This window comes from Selaginella moellendorffii, unplaced genomic scaffold, assembly GCF_000143415.4.
Source record: "Selaginella moellendorffii unplaced genomic scaffold, v1.0 SELMOscaffold_6, whole genome shotgun sequence".
Lineage (NCBI taxonomy): Eukaryota > Viridiplantae > Streptophyta > Lycopodiopsida > Selaginellales > Selaginellaceae > Selaginella > Selaginella moellendorffii.
The window spans coordinates 2,972,173-2,983,499 of record NW_003314267.1 but is presented as its reverse complement, the minus strand read 5'-3'; the positions used below and the strand labels follow the sequence as shown (position 1 = coordinate 2,983,499).

At 54.1% G+C, this 11,327-nt stretch overlaps 7 protein-coding genes across 15 annotated transcripts; 3 read left to right on the top strand and 4 right to left on the bottom strand.

The window, feature by feature from the left end:
* The first annotated feature begins 138 nt into the window (after positions 1-138).
* On the top strand, positions 139-1,799 carry LOC9634942 (soluble inorganic pyrophosphatase 1). Its single transcript, XM_002965974.2, has 9 exons — positions 139-348; positions 465-601; positions 674-702; positions 768-833; positions 888-995; positions 1,042-1,107; positions 1,169-1,289; positions 1,367-1,448; positions 1,536-1,799. Exons 2-9 carry the CDS (start codon positions 478-480, stop codon positions 1,576-1,578), a joined length of 639 nt encoding a protein of 212 aa, XP_002966020.1. The 5' UTR covers positions 139-348; positions 465-477; the 3' UTR covers positions 1,579-1,799.
* A 133-nt stretch (positions 1,800-1,932) lies between these two features.
* LOC9652040 (UDP-glucose 6-dehydrogenase 3) lies at positions 1,933-3,649 on the bottom strand. The gene has a single exon (XM_002965618.2). The coding sequence runs from the start codon at positions 3,570-3,572 to the stop codon at positions 2,127-2,129; it is 1,446 nt and encodes a 481-aa protein (XP_002965664.1). The 5' UTR covers positions 3,573-3,649; the 3' UTR covers positions 1,933-2,126.
* On the bottom strand, positions 3,619-4,770 carry LOC112344802 (coiled-coil domain-containing protein 115-like). 5 transcript variants are annotated; one of them, XM_024670160.1, is made up of 7 exons: positions 4,632-4,770; positions 4,475-4,577; positions 4,382-4,420; positions 4,293-4,330; positions 4,146-4,236; positions 4,024-4,080; positions 3,784-3,940 (listed from the first exon to the last, which is right to left on the bottom strand). In XM_024670160.1, the coding sequence occupies exons 1-7, from the start codon at positions 4,722-4,724 to the stop codon at positions 3,900-3,902; spliced, it is 462 nt and encodes a 153-aa protein (XP_024525928.1). In that variant the 5' UTR covers positions 4,725-4,770; the 3' UTR covers positions 3,784-3,899. The 5 variants fall into 5 exon arrangements, with proteins under 5 accessions (XP_024525925.1, XP_024525926.1, XP_024525924.1 ...); XM_024670157.1 differs by having other exon boundaries at positions 3,619-4,080; positions 4,293-4,327; XM_024670158.1 differs by having other exon boundaries at positions 3,619-3,940; positions 4,146-4,330; positions 4,632-4,769.
* Positions 4,736-8,249, top strand: LOC9652039 (HBS1-like protein). 5 transcript variants are annotated; one of them, XM_024670146.1, is made up of 13 exons: positions 4,736-4,879; positions 4,929-5,057; positions 5,123-5,287; positions 5,429-5,476; positions 5,549-5,826; positions 5,880-5,990; positions 6,046-6,542; positions 6,602-6,776; positions 6,848-7,087; positions 7,134-7,268; positions 7,326-7,479; positions 7,535-7,887; positions 7,948-8,249. In XM_024670146.1, exons 1-11 carry the CDS (start codon positions 4,771-4,773, stop codon positions 7,452-7,454), a joined length of 2,016 nt encoding a protein of 671 aa, XP_024525914.1. In that variant the 5' UTR covers positions 4,736-4,770; the 3' UTR covers positions 7,455-7,479; positions 7,535-7,887; positions 7,948-8,249. The 5 variants fall into 5 exon arrangements, with proteins under 5 accessions (XP_024525914.1, XP_024525912.1, XP_024525911.1 ...); XM_024670144.1 differs by having other exon boundaries at positions 5,399-5,476; positions 7,538-7,887; XM_024670143.1 differs by having other exon boundaries at positions 5,399-5,476.
* Positions 7,540-8,136, top strand: LOC9634941 (angiomotin). The gene is made up of 2 exons (XM_002965972.2): positions 7,540-7,887; positions 7,948-8,136. The coding sequence occupies exons 1-2, from the start codon at positions 7,540-7,542 to the stop codon at positions 8,134-8,136; spliced, it is 537 nt and encodes a 178-aa protein (XP_002966018.2).
* Positions 8,190-9,930, bottom strand: LOC9652038 (arogenate dehydrogenase 2, chloroplastic). Its single transcript, XM_002965617.2, has 7 exons — positions 9,419-9,930; positions 9,185-9,353; positions 8,955-9,119; positions 8,816-8,898; positions 8,696-8,765; positions 8,566-8,640; positions 8,190-8,513 (listed from the first exon to the last, which is right to left on the bottom strand). Exons 1-7 carry the CDS (start codon positions 9,793-9,795, stop codon positions 8,247-8,249), a joined length of 1,206 nt encoding a protein of 401 aa, XP_002965663.2. The 5' UTR covers positions 9,796-9,930; the 3' UTR covers positions 8,190-8,246.
* Positions 9,931-10,016: 86 nt separating this feature from the next.
* LOC112344801 (ribokinase-like) lies at positions 10,017-11,327 on the bottom strand. The gene is made up of 5 exons (XM_024670155.1): positions 11,098-11,327; positions 10,762-11,046; positions 10,513-10,701; positions 10,272-10,455; positions 10,017-10,207 (listed from the first exon to the last, which is right to left on the bottom strand). The coding sequence occupies exons 1-5, from the start codon at positions 11,293-11,295 to the stop codon at positions 10,110-10,112; spliced, it is 954 nt and encodes a 317-aa protein (XP_024525923.1). The 5' UTR covers positions 11,296-11,327; the 3' UTR covers positions 10,017-10,109.

Genomic DNA, 11,327 nt, shown 5'->3' with positions numbered 1-11,327 from the left:
AAACTTGGACAAATTCTAAGGCAGCAAGCAGTGGCTGATCGTTTCAACCCGGACCACACACGAAGTTATGGCTGAATTCTCGCAAATTTCCCAGTGACGTGGCAGTATGTTCGAATATGCGCCTAGGTGCTGGTATATATACCCTACATTTTTTCTTTACAGGGCTATGGCAGCTCGTTCTTGAGTGGGAAAAGGAAGACGAGGGCGCGACGATCGATCGTGTGCGCATTTTGAGCGGAAGAAAGCGCTGTGGATCTGTGATCTCGCAGCAGGCGACCTAGTCCAAAAAGGCGGCGCTGCCGCTACCGCTTGAGGATCTCCCCTTGGCTCGATTTCGATTGGAATCTGGTGAGCGTAGGTTTTGGTAGAATGCGCAATGCGGATTCTCTGAGATGTCGTCTGGAATCTTGGATCGCACGTGTGGTTTCATCGCTCTTCCCTAACTTTTTTTTTGTTTGCTCTAGTTCGAGCAGAGCGATGTCGACGCCCAATGGACCGATCGCGAACTCGGGTTCTGCCAAAAGCCCGCTTAACAAGCGCATCCTCTCGTCGCTCTCCCGCCGCTCCGTCGCGGCGCATCCCTGGCACGATCTCGAAATCGGTAAAGCTTGCGTCTTTGTTGCTTCTTTCAAATGCAGGAAGGAACCGCTCACACACAATGTTTTTTCCTCAGGCCCCGGAGCACCTGCCGTCTTCAACTGTGTAAGTCGCTGCCCATTTTCCGCGATTGATCTTGAGCTTGATGGTGAGTGAGGCCTCGTGTGCAGGTTGTGGAGATCAGCAAAGGAGGCAAAGTGAAATACGAGCTGGACAAGAAGAGTGGTCTCATCAAGGTTTGATTGAGGAGAACAAACATTTTGGATACTTCTTATTTTAAAACTGCGCAGGTTGACAGGGTGCTGTACTCGTCGGTCGTGTACCCCCACAACTATGGCTTCATTCCTCGTACTCTGTGCGAAGACAACGATCCATTGGACGTCTTGGTCCTGATGCAGGTAGTGTTCTTTTTGTAAGACGAAGTTACTACGGTGGGGGTTTCAGGAGCCTGTGTTGCCTGGATGCTTTCTGCGAGCGAGAGCGATTGGACTGATGCCGATGATTGATCAGGTAACAATCATCTTGCTCTTGTCTGAATGCATATGGAAGATTAATTGGTGGACTGCTCCAGGGCGAGAAGGACGATAAGATCATCGCCGTGTGCGCTGACGATCCCGAGTTCACACACTACCAAGACATCAAGGATCTCCCACCCCACAGGCTGGCAGAGATCCGGAGGTTCTTCGAGGACTGTATCCTTTTGTGCCGGCTGTGTGAGCGTGTTGGAATTTTCTCTCTTTGTCTGCTTTCTTTAACTGGAGGGAGTCAGACAAGAAGAACGAGAACAAGACCGTGGCTGTGAACGACTTCCTGCCAGCAGAAAACGCCGTGCAGGCGATCCAGCATTCCATGTGAGTGTGGGGACTTGAGTGGGATACACTCTCACTCGCTAGCGTAGAAAACACTAGACTAAAGCCGTGATTCTCTGCTTGTTTCAGGGATCTGTACGCGTCCTACATCGTGGAAAGTCTGCGTCAGTAGCGGTGCCGCGGTTCGGGTCGTGACGGGCATGATAGATATCGACGAAATTCTTACAATCTTTTCTACTTAGTATACTCTCTGGTCTCCTTGTTTTTTTGTTTTGTGGTTCGTGATCCTCTTCGAGAGGCTCAAAACCAGCTAGTGAGTGTACATACGAGCAACCTTGATGTTTTAGTGACAAGAAAAGTGCCCAAATCGAACTCGATCTTGGAAAAAAAAAGTGGTAGCAAAGACATTCTGACATTTTTTTATACTTACCTTTATTTTCGCTGTGTGGTTCGTGTCTCTTCTAGATAGACCAGAAAAAATACAAGCAAACTTAATGAGTGACAAACAAGAAGAGAAAAGTTGAAGTGCCCAACAAAAAGAACGATTCGATTATTGATTATAACTTACTGCCTAGTGCCTAGATAGATGGATCATGAAAAAAAATGGTGGCTCTTTAAAGCCCCTGCGAAACAAAAAAATCTTCTTCAAGTAGGAAGGAAGGAGGCCAGCCAGCCAGCCGCGAGAGCAAGCGTTGGTTACTCAGATGACAACAAAATCAATCAGGAGGAGGCTGGCAGATCCTTGACCCAGGGGTCGAGCGGCTTGCCAATGGAGTAGACGATGAAGCCGATGTCGCGCAGCTCGTCGACGTTGACGATGTTGCGGCCGTCGAAGACGAATGCGGGCTTCTGCATGGCGGCGTAGATCTTGCGGAAGTCGAGCTTGCGGAACTCGTCCCACTCGGTGAGGATGCAGATGCCGTGCGCGTCCTTGGTGGCCTCGTACGCGTCCCACACGACGCGCACGCTGTTGGAGGAGGCGGTGGGGCTCAGCGGCTGGAGGTGCTGCGGGTGATCCCAGTCGAACTTGTTCATGGCCAGGTCGCGGCGGATCTGCTCCTCCGACACCTGCGGGTCGTAGATGCTCAGCAGCGCCTTGTCGCCCAGCAGGCCGTTGCAGACGTCGATGGCGGGCGTCTCGCGCGTGTCGCCCGTGTCCTTCTTGAACGCGAAGCCCAGCACCGCGATCTTCTTGCCCGACACCGTGTTGAACATGGAGGAGACGACGCGCTTGACGAAGCGGTTCTTCTGGTAGTCGTTGATGTGCACCACCTGCTTCCAGTAGCTGGCCACCTCCGCCAGCCCGTTGCACTCGCAGATGTAGACGAGGTTGAGGATGTCCTTCTGGAAGCACGAGCCGCCGAAGCCGACGCTCGAGTTGAGGAAGCGCGGGCCGATCCGCGAGTCCTTGCCGATGGCGAACGCCACCTCGGACACGTCCGCGCCGGTGGCCTCGCACAGCGCGGACATGGCGTTGACGGAGGAGATGCGCTGCGCCAGGAAGGCGTTGGCGGCGAGCTTGGACAGCTCCGCGGACCACAGGTTGGTGGTGAGGATGCGGTCCTCGGGCACCCAGTGCGCGTAGACGGCCTTGAGCGACGCCACCGCGCGCTGGCCGTCGGGGGTCTCGCGGCCGCCGATGAGCACGCGGTCGGGCTTGAACAGGTCGTCGATGGCGGTGCCCTCGGCCAGGAACTCGGGGTTGGACAGGATCTGGAAGTTGATGCCCTTGTTGTTGTGGGTGAGGATCTTCTCGATGGCCTCGGCGGTCTTGACGGGCACCGTCGACTTCTCCACCACGATCTTGTCAGATCTGGAGACGTCGGCGATCATGCGCGCGGCGCTCTCCCAGTAGGTGAGATCCGCGGCCTTGCCCGCGCCCAGCCCGCGCGTCTTGGTGGGCGTGTTCACGGACACGAACACGATGTCCGCCTCCGCGACGTGCTTCTCCACGTCCGAGCTGAAGAAGAGGTTCCTCCCGCGGCACGCCTTCACCACCTCGTCCAGCCCCGGCTCGAAGATTGGCAGGCTCTCGCTGTTCCACTGCGCAATCCGCTGCAGCGAGATGTCCACCACCGCCACCTCGATCTCGGGGCACTTGAGGGCAATCACCGCCATGGTCGGCCCGCCCACATACCCGGCGCCAATGCAGCAGATCTTCACCATCCTGGCGGCCTGGCTTAGATCGGCTGAGATCCCACACACGCACACGCACACGCACAGATCTACCAGATCTACCGCACCACCACACTCACGCTCGAGGGCTGTGCCTTGGCGATGTGGAGACGACCCCGTCCTCCTCCTCTATCCCAGCTCGTGCCCGCGACCAGAAAGACGCGCAAAGAAAGAGAGCATGGAAATATATTAGGTCCTCCTACGCAAAACAGAGCTGCCGTTTTGGAGATCCACCGACACGTGCCGGCTAGGGCAGACGTGGGTAGATCGTGATTTCGTGACCTGGTTTTCCTTGGCCAGCCAGCAACATCGTCGTCATTAGTAATTACTGGCTTGGACCCTCCCTCTCGATACTTTGTCTGGGAAGAACACAAAAAATCGGAAAGAAAGAGAGCGAGTGTTGATTTGAAGAACATTCGATGCCGAAAGCAACCGTTCTTACCGCACTGGATCTGTGCGTCGCATTGAGCGTTCGCGATTTCCACCAGTGTCCGCAATGCTGGAGGAAAAAAGAAAAAAAAAAGCGATCGCGATTACTCACTCTATCTAGTGTTGTGCACGAACCTTTCTGGAAGGATTGCTGTGAAGCTCGCAAATGAGGCGAGACGAGGCTGCCAAACCAGCACAGGGGATCCACTCTCTTGCTGTCCATCGTCTGCGAATGTAACTACGATCACCACAACATCGCAAGGCGAAACAATCGTCTCGTACCACCACTTCATCGTCACTCGAGTCTTCTTCTTCTTCTTCTGGATGCGAGAGAATGGCACAGTTAAGAGACGAGGAAAGAAGCTACTTACCTTGCGCAGAGCCGCTTGGCTTGATCTCCAGCTCGCCTTCTGTGAAGAAATCGCCCTAGCTTTGATTTCGATCCAGCGCAAAGCAGAGCTTACCGCTAACGCACACAAGCGAGCGGTGCGCTCTCAGGCTGAAGAGCGACTCGTTGATCCTGGAATGCCCCATGGAGTAGCGAGCACGCGCCATCTCTATCCACCCCTGGAAGAAAATGCGATGTAGAAGGAGCTGCTAGACGATGTAGCACTCACTTGCCTGCGCGAGTTGGGTGTTGAGCACATCGCGAAGCCTGAGGATCGCATCCGCGGAATCCAAGCACGCAATCACCGTCGCGTCCTCGTCATTCATGCTCCCCAGAATCTAGGGTTCTTTGGCATTTTTAGGGTTTATCGCAATGCCGCGCAAGGGGAGCCGGCAGAGCTACTACGACGACAGCTATGATGACTACTACGATGACTACGAGGAGGAAGATTACGCCGACAGCAGCTCAGCCTCAGCTCCGGGTAAGCGATTCATCGACGAGCGCGGGATTTATCTCCAGATCTCTTCCAGGAACAGCGCCGCAGCAACCAATCTGGGCTTGCCCCATCTGTACATACGATAATCTGGAGGAACATCAGTCGTGTGAGATGTGTGGAGTGGTGCGAGACTCTCCAGCTCCAATTCACGCTTCCGGCTCAGGTAAATCACTCTAAAACTTGCTGAGCAAAACGATCGTAGTAGCCCGATTGAATCCATCAATGCAGTTAGAAGTGCGCGTCCAAGGGCTGAGCCTTCGCAGCTTGCAACGTCCTTGTTTGCTCCTCTCCCTCCTCTGGCACTCAAGAAAGGCATAACTTCCGAGAGCATTAAGCAAACTTTCCAGTCACGCAGTGACAGAGACCTTGTGTCCTCTAGCTCCTCCCCGATAGGTCAGTCAGCCTCACTTTCGATAGAGTCAGCTCTGGTGCTTGGTAGCTCTGCCTTGTTTGAGCTTGATTAGTTGCTGAAAACTTATTTGGGCTGAAGTGGCCCTTGCACAGTGCCCTTCAAGTTTGACGGACCTTCTCCAGATGATGCAATACTCGGAGCAGTACAAGGAAGCAAAAAGCCCGTGCAAGGTGAAAAGCTTTTTTTTTTTTTCTCTCCATCTTATGTTACTTAGCTGACTGACTCTCTTTCTTTGCTTCCAGGTAACAGCCATGCAAGAGCAAAGTCCAAAGCAGCAGCGCCTACTTCGGATTCACCTGGAAACCAGAGCAAGCTGAGCGACAAGGAGCACGGCGTATCCGAAAAGCTGAAAAAGAGCCTGGTCCTTGACGGTGATAGCGAAGACGTCAAAGAAAGCTCAAAGCAACGGTTGCAGTCTACGAGTAACAAGGGGTTGCCGCTGGAAAGCTACAAGCCCGAGCCATGGATGATGCACCAAGGATCAAAAACTGCGGAGAAGAGCTTGTTAAACCTTGTAGTGGTAAGCTTTAAGTAGTTCCTCATGGTCTTGATTTATCAACGAGTAACATGCAGGTTGGACATGTTGATGCTGGCAAGTCCACATTGATGGGAAGAATCCTGCATAGCCTGGGACGAGTTTCTCAAAAGGAAATGCACAAAAACACAAAGGAGGCTAACGAGATGGTTTGTATCATTTTTATTTTTGAGTCTTTTATGTCATGACGTGTTCACTTCACAGGGAAAAGGTTCTTTTGCGTACGCTTGGGCGCTTGACGAGGGCGTCGAGGAGAGGGCACGGGGTGTTACTATAACGGTTGCCGTGGCTCACTTCGAGACAGCTAAACTACGTGTCGTACTGTTGGACGCCCCCGGCCACAAGGACTTCGTGCCTAACATGATTTCTGGAGCTTCGCAAGCTGATGCTGCTGTTCTTGTTGTTGACGCCGCGGAAGGTGGCTTTGAAGCTGGAATGGGAGCAGAAGGCCGCGAGAGTGGCCAGACAAGAGAGCATGCTCAATTAGTTCGGAGCCTTGGAGTCAGCCAGCTTGTTGTAGCTGTGAACAAGATGGATGAGGTGCAGTATTCGCAAGAGAGGTTTGAAGAGATCAAGCGCATCCTTACTCCGTTTTTACGACATTGTGGATTTCGGGACTCGAGCGTGTCCTACGTTCCTGTCAGTGCAATCGCTGGAGAGAACCTGGTCTCAACTCCGAGTGATGACTTGTTTCGAGCGTGGTAAGCATTTCTTAGTTTCATGATTTGGAATCATCTTTAACTGGTTTGCCATGGACCAGGTACACAGGCAAAGACGGCACGCTCCTTGACGCTCTAAACAGGCTTGAGCCTCCGGAGAGAGACATCGCCAAGCCTTTCAGACTGGCTGTAGCTGAAGTCGTAAGATCACGTTCCCTTGGTTCTGCTGCTGCGGGTGGGAAAGTCGAGAGTGGAGCCATAAAAATTGGGAGCAAGGTATGTGTGTTGGCCTCCACTTTTTATCATCACGTCATCTATTTGGTTTCTACGTTTTTGTTTGGTTGCAGGTAATGGTAATGCCTTCAAGGGAGGTGGGGGTTGTCAAAAATCTAGAGCAGGACGGGAAAGCCCTGCAAACAGCAAGAGCCGGTGATGGCGTGGATATTGGTCTACAGGGAGTTGATGCCGGTGTGATAGTCCCCGGGGGAGTTCTATGCCATCCCGATTACCCGGTCCCGATTGCCACGCGTTTCGAACTGAGAATCCTGACACTGAAACTCGCGTTCCCGATGCTTCCCGGTGCCCAGGTTTGTTTCTATTTTGGTGTTTGGAATGTGACGCAGTATTCTTCAGGTGGTTGTGCATGCACATCATGCAAAGGAGCCAGGTACTGTCACGAATCTAACGGCTTTGATCGATGCAAAAACTGGCCAAGCCGTCAAGCGGTCCCCACGTTGCTTGACGTCTAACCAAAGCGCGTTGGTCGAGGTATATCTCCTTTTAGTCTCGATGGCTTCAGCAAGTTTGACTTTGTATCGCGTTCAGGTGGCACCGGAGCGGGGATTATGTGTTCAAGAGTATATAAAGTTTCGTGGCCTTGGACGAGTTGTTTTGCGGAGCGAAGGGCGGACACTGGCGGTGGGAATCATCACGCGGATCATCTCCTATCAATAGCCGTGATTGGCAATTTTGGTAGCAAGTAAGCGTGTTTCTGGGAGGCTCCGATTCTGATTTAAGCCGCCTCCTTTTTGCAGCAGGCATGGCTCATCACCACCACCACCACCACCACCAGCAGGAGCAGGACGCAGCCTATGGCAACGATGTAAATTCTCCTTATCAAGCGGCTTATGGGAATCCTGCTTACCAGCCGTCGCCTTACGAGCAGTCCTCATATCAGCAGTCGTCTTACGAGCAGTCCCCTTACGCGAATCCTCCACCTGCGGCTTACGGCCACCAGTTTCCTCAATCCAGCTACGAGGAACGGCAGCGTGAGCAGCAGCTCGAGGAGCAGCGAGCTTTTGGGACTTATGAGCAAGAGGTGAAGGCTGGCAAGAAACGTGAACACTATGGAGAGGCCGCAGCTCTTGCAGCTGGTGCCTTTGCAATGGTAAGCTGCAGTGAAGGATTTCATGTATTTTTTTCTTAACGTCTTGGTGTTGGGGGACAGTATGAAGCACACGAGGTGAAGGTGGATCCAGAGCACGCTCGCACTCACAAAATCGAAGAGGAAATTGCTGGGGTCGCGGCTCTCGGATCTGGAGGCTATGCCCTCTATGAGCACCACGCCGTAAAGACGACCGAACGCCGTGAGGACGAAGTTGAAGGGAAGAAGCACCATCACCATCACCTGTTTTAAAGCATCTATCTCTACCTGTTTGTAGCGTTTTTCCGTGCCGGGAACAAGCGAGGTACCTTTTCTACCAAAAAATGTTTATTCACAGCTACTCAATAAAATGTGTTGCAAAGTTACTGGTGGCCTTGGGCCTCTTCCACAGTGCTTACAAGCGTAAGTTGTGAGACCGCAGATCCATTGCTAATCTTTTCTGAAGCAGCAACACACGCTCCATTGCTAGTCTTGTCAGAAGCAGCAACAGTTGCTGCGGTGGAGGCGACGGCCACGGCATGGTTGGTTGCTGCACTCCCTACGTCAAATAGTTGCTTCCTCAGAACATTGTGGAGCTTGCCAAACAATTGCTTCTTCAGAGCGTCAAACGCGAGCTCCAGTCGTTCAAGCTGTAGAAACAAGGGATCAATGACGAAGTTGCGTGATTTTCAGCCATACTACCTCTTCAGTGGCATTGATATTGTACATGAACAAGCCATAGTACAGGTCAAAACTGTCGCCTTGAGTGTTTTGGACCTGAGGTGAGAGCACGCTTGATGAGAAAAGAGTGGGGGAGGCATTGCAATCTTACCAAGTCCAGAAGTGTTTCGTATCCTTTGGTGTTAATCGGAGTCGACTCCAGCTCCAGCTTTCCCAGCATCCTGGAAAGAGAGTGAGCGAATTTGCAAAAGTGGCAGAGTCTGCAACAAACCTTCCAACAGTGTGAGTTATAAACTGGCTGCTCGCAGCGAAGCGGTCGTGCTCTGCACACGACATCTCTACCATTCGGCAGCCCTGTGGCACAAGGAAAAGTTCAGGAAAAAGGAAGCAGTCGTACGAGGTGACGTTACCTCTCGCTCGAAAATCTCAAGAAACCTCTGGCAGCGTTCGTCCCTCACCCCACTTCCAACCCGCACTTTATCGTACACAAGTGGCAAAGAATTCCAGCTCCCCCGGCCACTCTCGGGCCCGAACATGGGATGCGTGCACAAAATGTCAAACTCGGCTGGCAAGACCTGTGCGGTGCAAGCATCTCGAGCTTAGAAACCAATGCGCGGGCCATGAACAGTATAGAGATTACCTGCTGGAATAGTGTCTTTGGGAACTCCTTGACGGAAAGAACATCCACGAACAAGGTGCTCCTCTTGAGGCGCTGAAGCGGCAGAGATCGCAAGACGGCTTCAGTCGAGAGGATGGAGGTGGACAACAACACAACGTCGGGATGCTCCTCGCAAAAGTCATCCACGTCCCTGCGAGCAAGAGCGAAGAATGCGATGGAATCGCCAGATACATGCAAGAAGGGAAAATTCCATACCTGAAGAACAAAACTCCCATTTCGTCACACAAGCTCGAGTAATCCGAGCGAGAATGCGCTAGCACAGCGTGGCCCTGCTTGACGATCCGCTGCGCCAGGAACTGTCCAAAGTTTCCAAAGCCCACAATCCCGACCTTGAGCTTGCTCTCCTTGTGCATCTGCTCCATCCTCCTAGACTCATAATCAAATGGCTGCGCAGCATCCAGCGCCACCACACTCAGCCTCGACTTGGAACGGCGCAGCGGCAGCCTCACGCGCCCACTCGTGCTGCTGCTGCTGCTGCTGCTACTGCTGCTCCGCGATCCAAGCAGCGCTCTAGCGTCGCCGCCCTGGGCATCCCGCAAAACCCTAGCTCCTTGCAACCGGACAGCCTCCATCGCTAATCTCTCGCGCTCCCTGTGGCTCGCGGTGGTCGTGGAACAAAGTGAGGCTGTCCAGATGGCAAGGGCAGCTATTTATCTCTATCGTGCTCGCGGTCACGTTGCTCAAACTTTGCATGTCGTTACTTCTTGGTCTTGAAACGACGACCGTAGCTGTGGTTTGACACGGTCCGACAAGGATATTCCAGCGGGGGACTCGGGAAGCTTCACGCAAGACGAGCAATCCAAAAAACGATTTCCGCGTTTGCATATGTACACTACAAGGGCACAAACACCTACTTTGCTCGTCGCAATCCCCAAGTTCTCGGAGCTCACTCCTTCGAGTGGTGGACAAGGTGATCTAGCACGGCCTTCCTGTCCGGCAATGCTGCGATCCCGCCAGGCCGGTTGCACAGGAGCGCCGCGCAGGCTGGAAGCGAAGCAGGACGGACACTCTTGAGCAGAGAGAAAAGCAGAAGAGCAAGCAAGCGAACCTGCGAACTTGAGGGCGGACGGATGTGGCTGGGCGTCGACGAAGGCCGCAACCGCGTAGGCTGCGGTGGCGATGTCATCGCCAAGTGACGACGTTGGAGCCGAAACGACAGCCGTTTCTTCGTCTTGCGTCACCAGCAGGAGCAGTCCTTGGCTCCGCAGCTGGAGCAGCACTTGCTTCACGCCCTGTCGGAAGAAAGACACCACTCGATGAGCCACCACTCTAGAGAGACTTGGAGTTACCATGTCGGCAATGCATCTTCTGGCCGCAGCCACGGCGTCGTCTTCGGTGTCGCCCTTCAAGGCCACGGCCCGAGCCAGCTCCTCGTCGCTCGTGCTCAGCACAGTGAGACACTCGAGCAGCTCCGCGGGGAGCAGCGATTCGCTCCCGCCGGTGCTCAGCACCACTGGAACGCCGGCAGTCTTTGCAATCTGGCATCGCCAGCTTTAGCTTCGCGAACCTGGCAGTCAATGACATGGCTTTCTTAGTACCTTTGCGGCCTCGATGTTGACGGCGTCGGGAATCTCTCGCTGGAGCAGCAGCACCGCCGCGGCGCGGATGTTTTGCTGCGCCGCCGGCTGGAGGCGCCCGTATCCGCCGTCGAGACGGGGCCACGACACGTTGGCTCCCTCCACCACGATGACCGTCTTGCCAACGCCCTGCATCATCACCACCGCCTGCCCCGTCGCAACGCTCACCGTGCTCAGGTGGTCCACCCGCACTCCCGCGCTCGCCAGCGCCTCGCGCACCAATGCGGCATGTCCATCGTTCCCGACCTGGCGTGAGGAGATGAATCTATGGATCCTTCATTCAAAAAACACACACACCTGGGCGATCAAGTTGGTCGGGCAGGAGAGGCGCGCGGCGCACGCCGCCTGGTTCACTCCCCTCCCGCCGGCGCTGCAACTGCTGCTCCTGGCGGCCAGCGTCTCGCCAGCTAGAGGCAGTCGCTCCAGTTGCACCACCACGTTGGCGTAGACGGAGCCCAGCACCAGCACCAGCTTGTGGCTCTTGGTCACGGACATGATCGCTGCTTGCTTGACCTAGGGAGAGCTCT

Bases quoted from the DNA above. Each gene is read 5' to 3' on its own strand.
- LOC9634942 (XM_002965974.2), top strand. From the start codon at position 478: ATGTCGACGCCCAATGGACCGATCGCGAACTCGGGTTCTGCCAAAAGC. The intron at 602-673 runs GTAAAGCTTGCG...TTTTTTCCTCAG, and splicing joins CTGGCACGATCTCGAAATCG to GCCCCGGAGCACCTGCCGTC. The intron at 1,290-1,366 runs GTATCCTTTTGT...GGAGGGAGTCAG, and splicing joins CCGGAGGTTCTTCGAGGACT to ACAAGAAGAACGAGAACAAG.
- LOC9652040 (XM_002965618.2), bottom strand. From the start codon at position 3,572: ATGGTGAAGATCTGCTGCATTGGCGCCGGGTATGTGGGCGGGCCGACC.
- LOC112344802 (XM_024670156.1), bottom strand. From the start codon at position 4,724: ATGAATGACGAGGACGCGACGGTGATTGCGTGCTTGGATTCCGCGGAT. The intron at 4,331-4,381 runs GTAAGTAGCTTC...TCTCGCATCCAG, and splicing joins GCCAAGCGGCTCTGCGCAAG to AAGAAGAAGAAGAAGACTCG. The intron at 4,081-4,145 runs GTTCGTGCACAA...TTTTTCCTCCAG, and splicing joins ACAGCAATCCTTCCAGAAAG to CATTGCGGACACTGGTGGAA.
- LOC9652039 (XM_024670144.1), top strand. From the start codon at position 4,771: ATGCCGCGCAAGGGGAGCCGGCAGAGCTACTACGACGACAGCTATGAT. The intron at 5,477-5,548 runs GTGAAAAGCTTT...CTTTGCTTCCAG, and splicing joins AAGCAAAAAGCCCGTGCAAG to GTAACAGCCATGCAAGAGCA. The intron at 5,991-6,045 runs GTTTGTATCATT...TTCACTTCACAG, and splicing joins CAAAGGAGGCTAACGAGATG to GGAAAAGGTTCTTTTGCGTA.
- LOC9634941 (XM_002965972.2), top strand. From the start codon at position 7,540: ATGGCTCATCACCACCACCACCACCACCACCAGCAGGAGCAGGACGCA. The intron at 7,888-7,947 runs GTAAGCTGCAGT...GTTGGGGGACAG, and splicing joins CAGCTGGTGCCTTTGCAATG to TATGAAGCACACGAGGTGAA.
- LOC9652038 (XM_002965617.2), bottom strand. From the start codon at position 9,795: ATGGAGGCTGTCCGGTTGCAAGGAGCTAGGGTTTTGCGGGATGCCCAG. The intron at 9,354-9,418 runs GTATGGAATTTT...TCTTGCTCGCAG, and splicing joins ATGGGAGTTTTGTTCTTCAG to GGACGTGGATGACTTTTGCG. The intron at 9,120-9,184 runs GTAATCTCTATA...TGCACCGCACAG, and splicing joins CAAAGACACTATTCCAGCAG to GTCTTGCCAGCCGAGTTTGA.
- LOC112344801 (XM_024670155.1), bottom strand. From the start codon at position 11,295: ATGTCCGTGACCAAGAGCCACAAGCTGGTGCTGGTGCTGGGCTCCGTC. The intron at 11,047-11,097 runs GTGTGTGTGTTT...TCCTCACGCCAG, and splicing joins CGACCAACTTGATCGCCCAG to GTCGGGAACGATGGACATGC. The intron at 10,702-10,761 runs GTACTAAGAAAG...TGGCGATGCCAG, and splicing joins TCAACATCGAGGCCGCAAAG to ATTGCAAAGACTGCCGGCGT.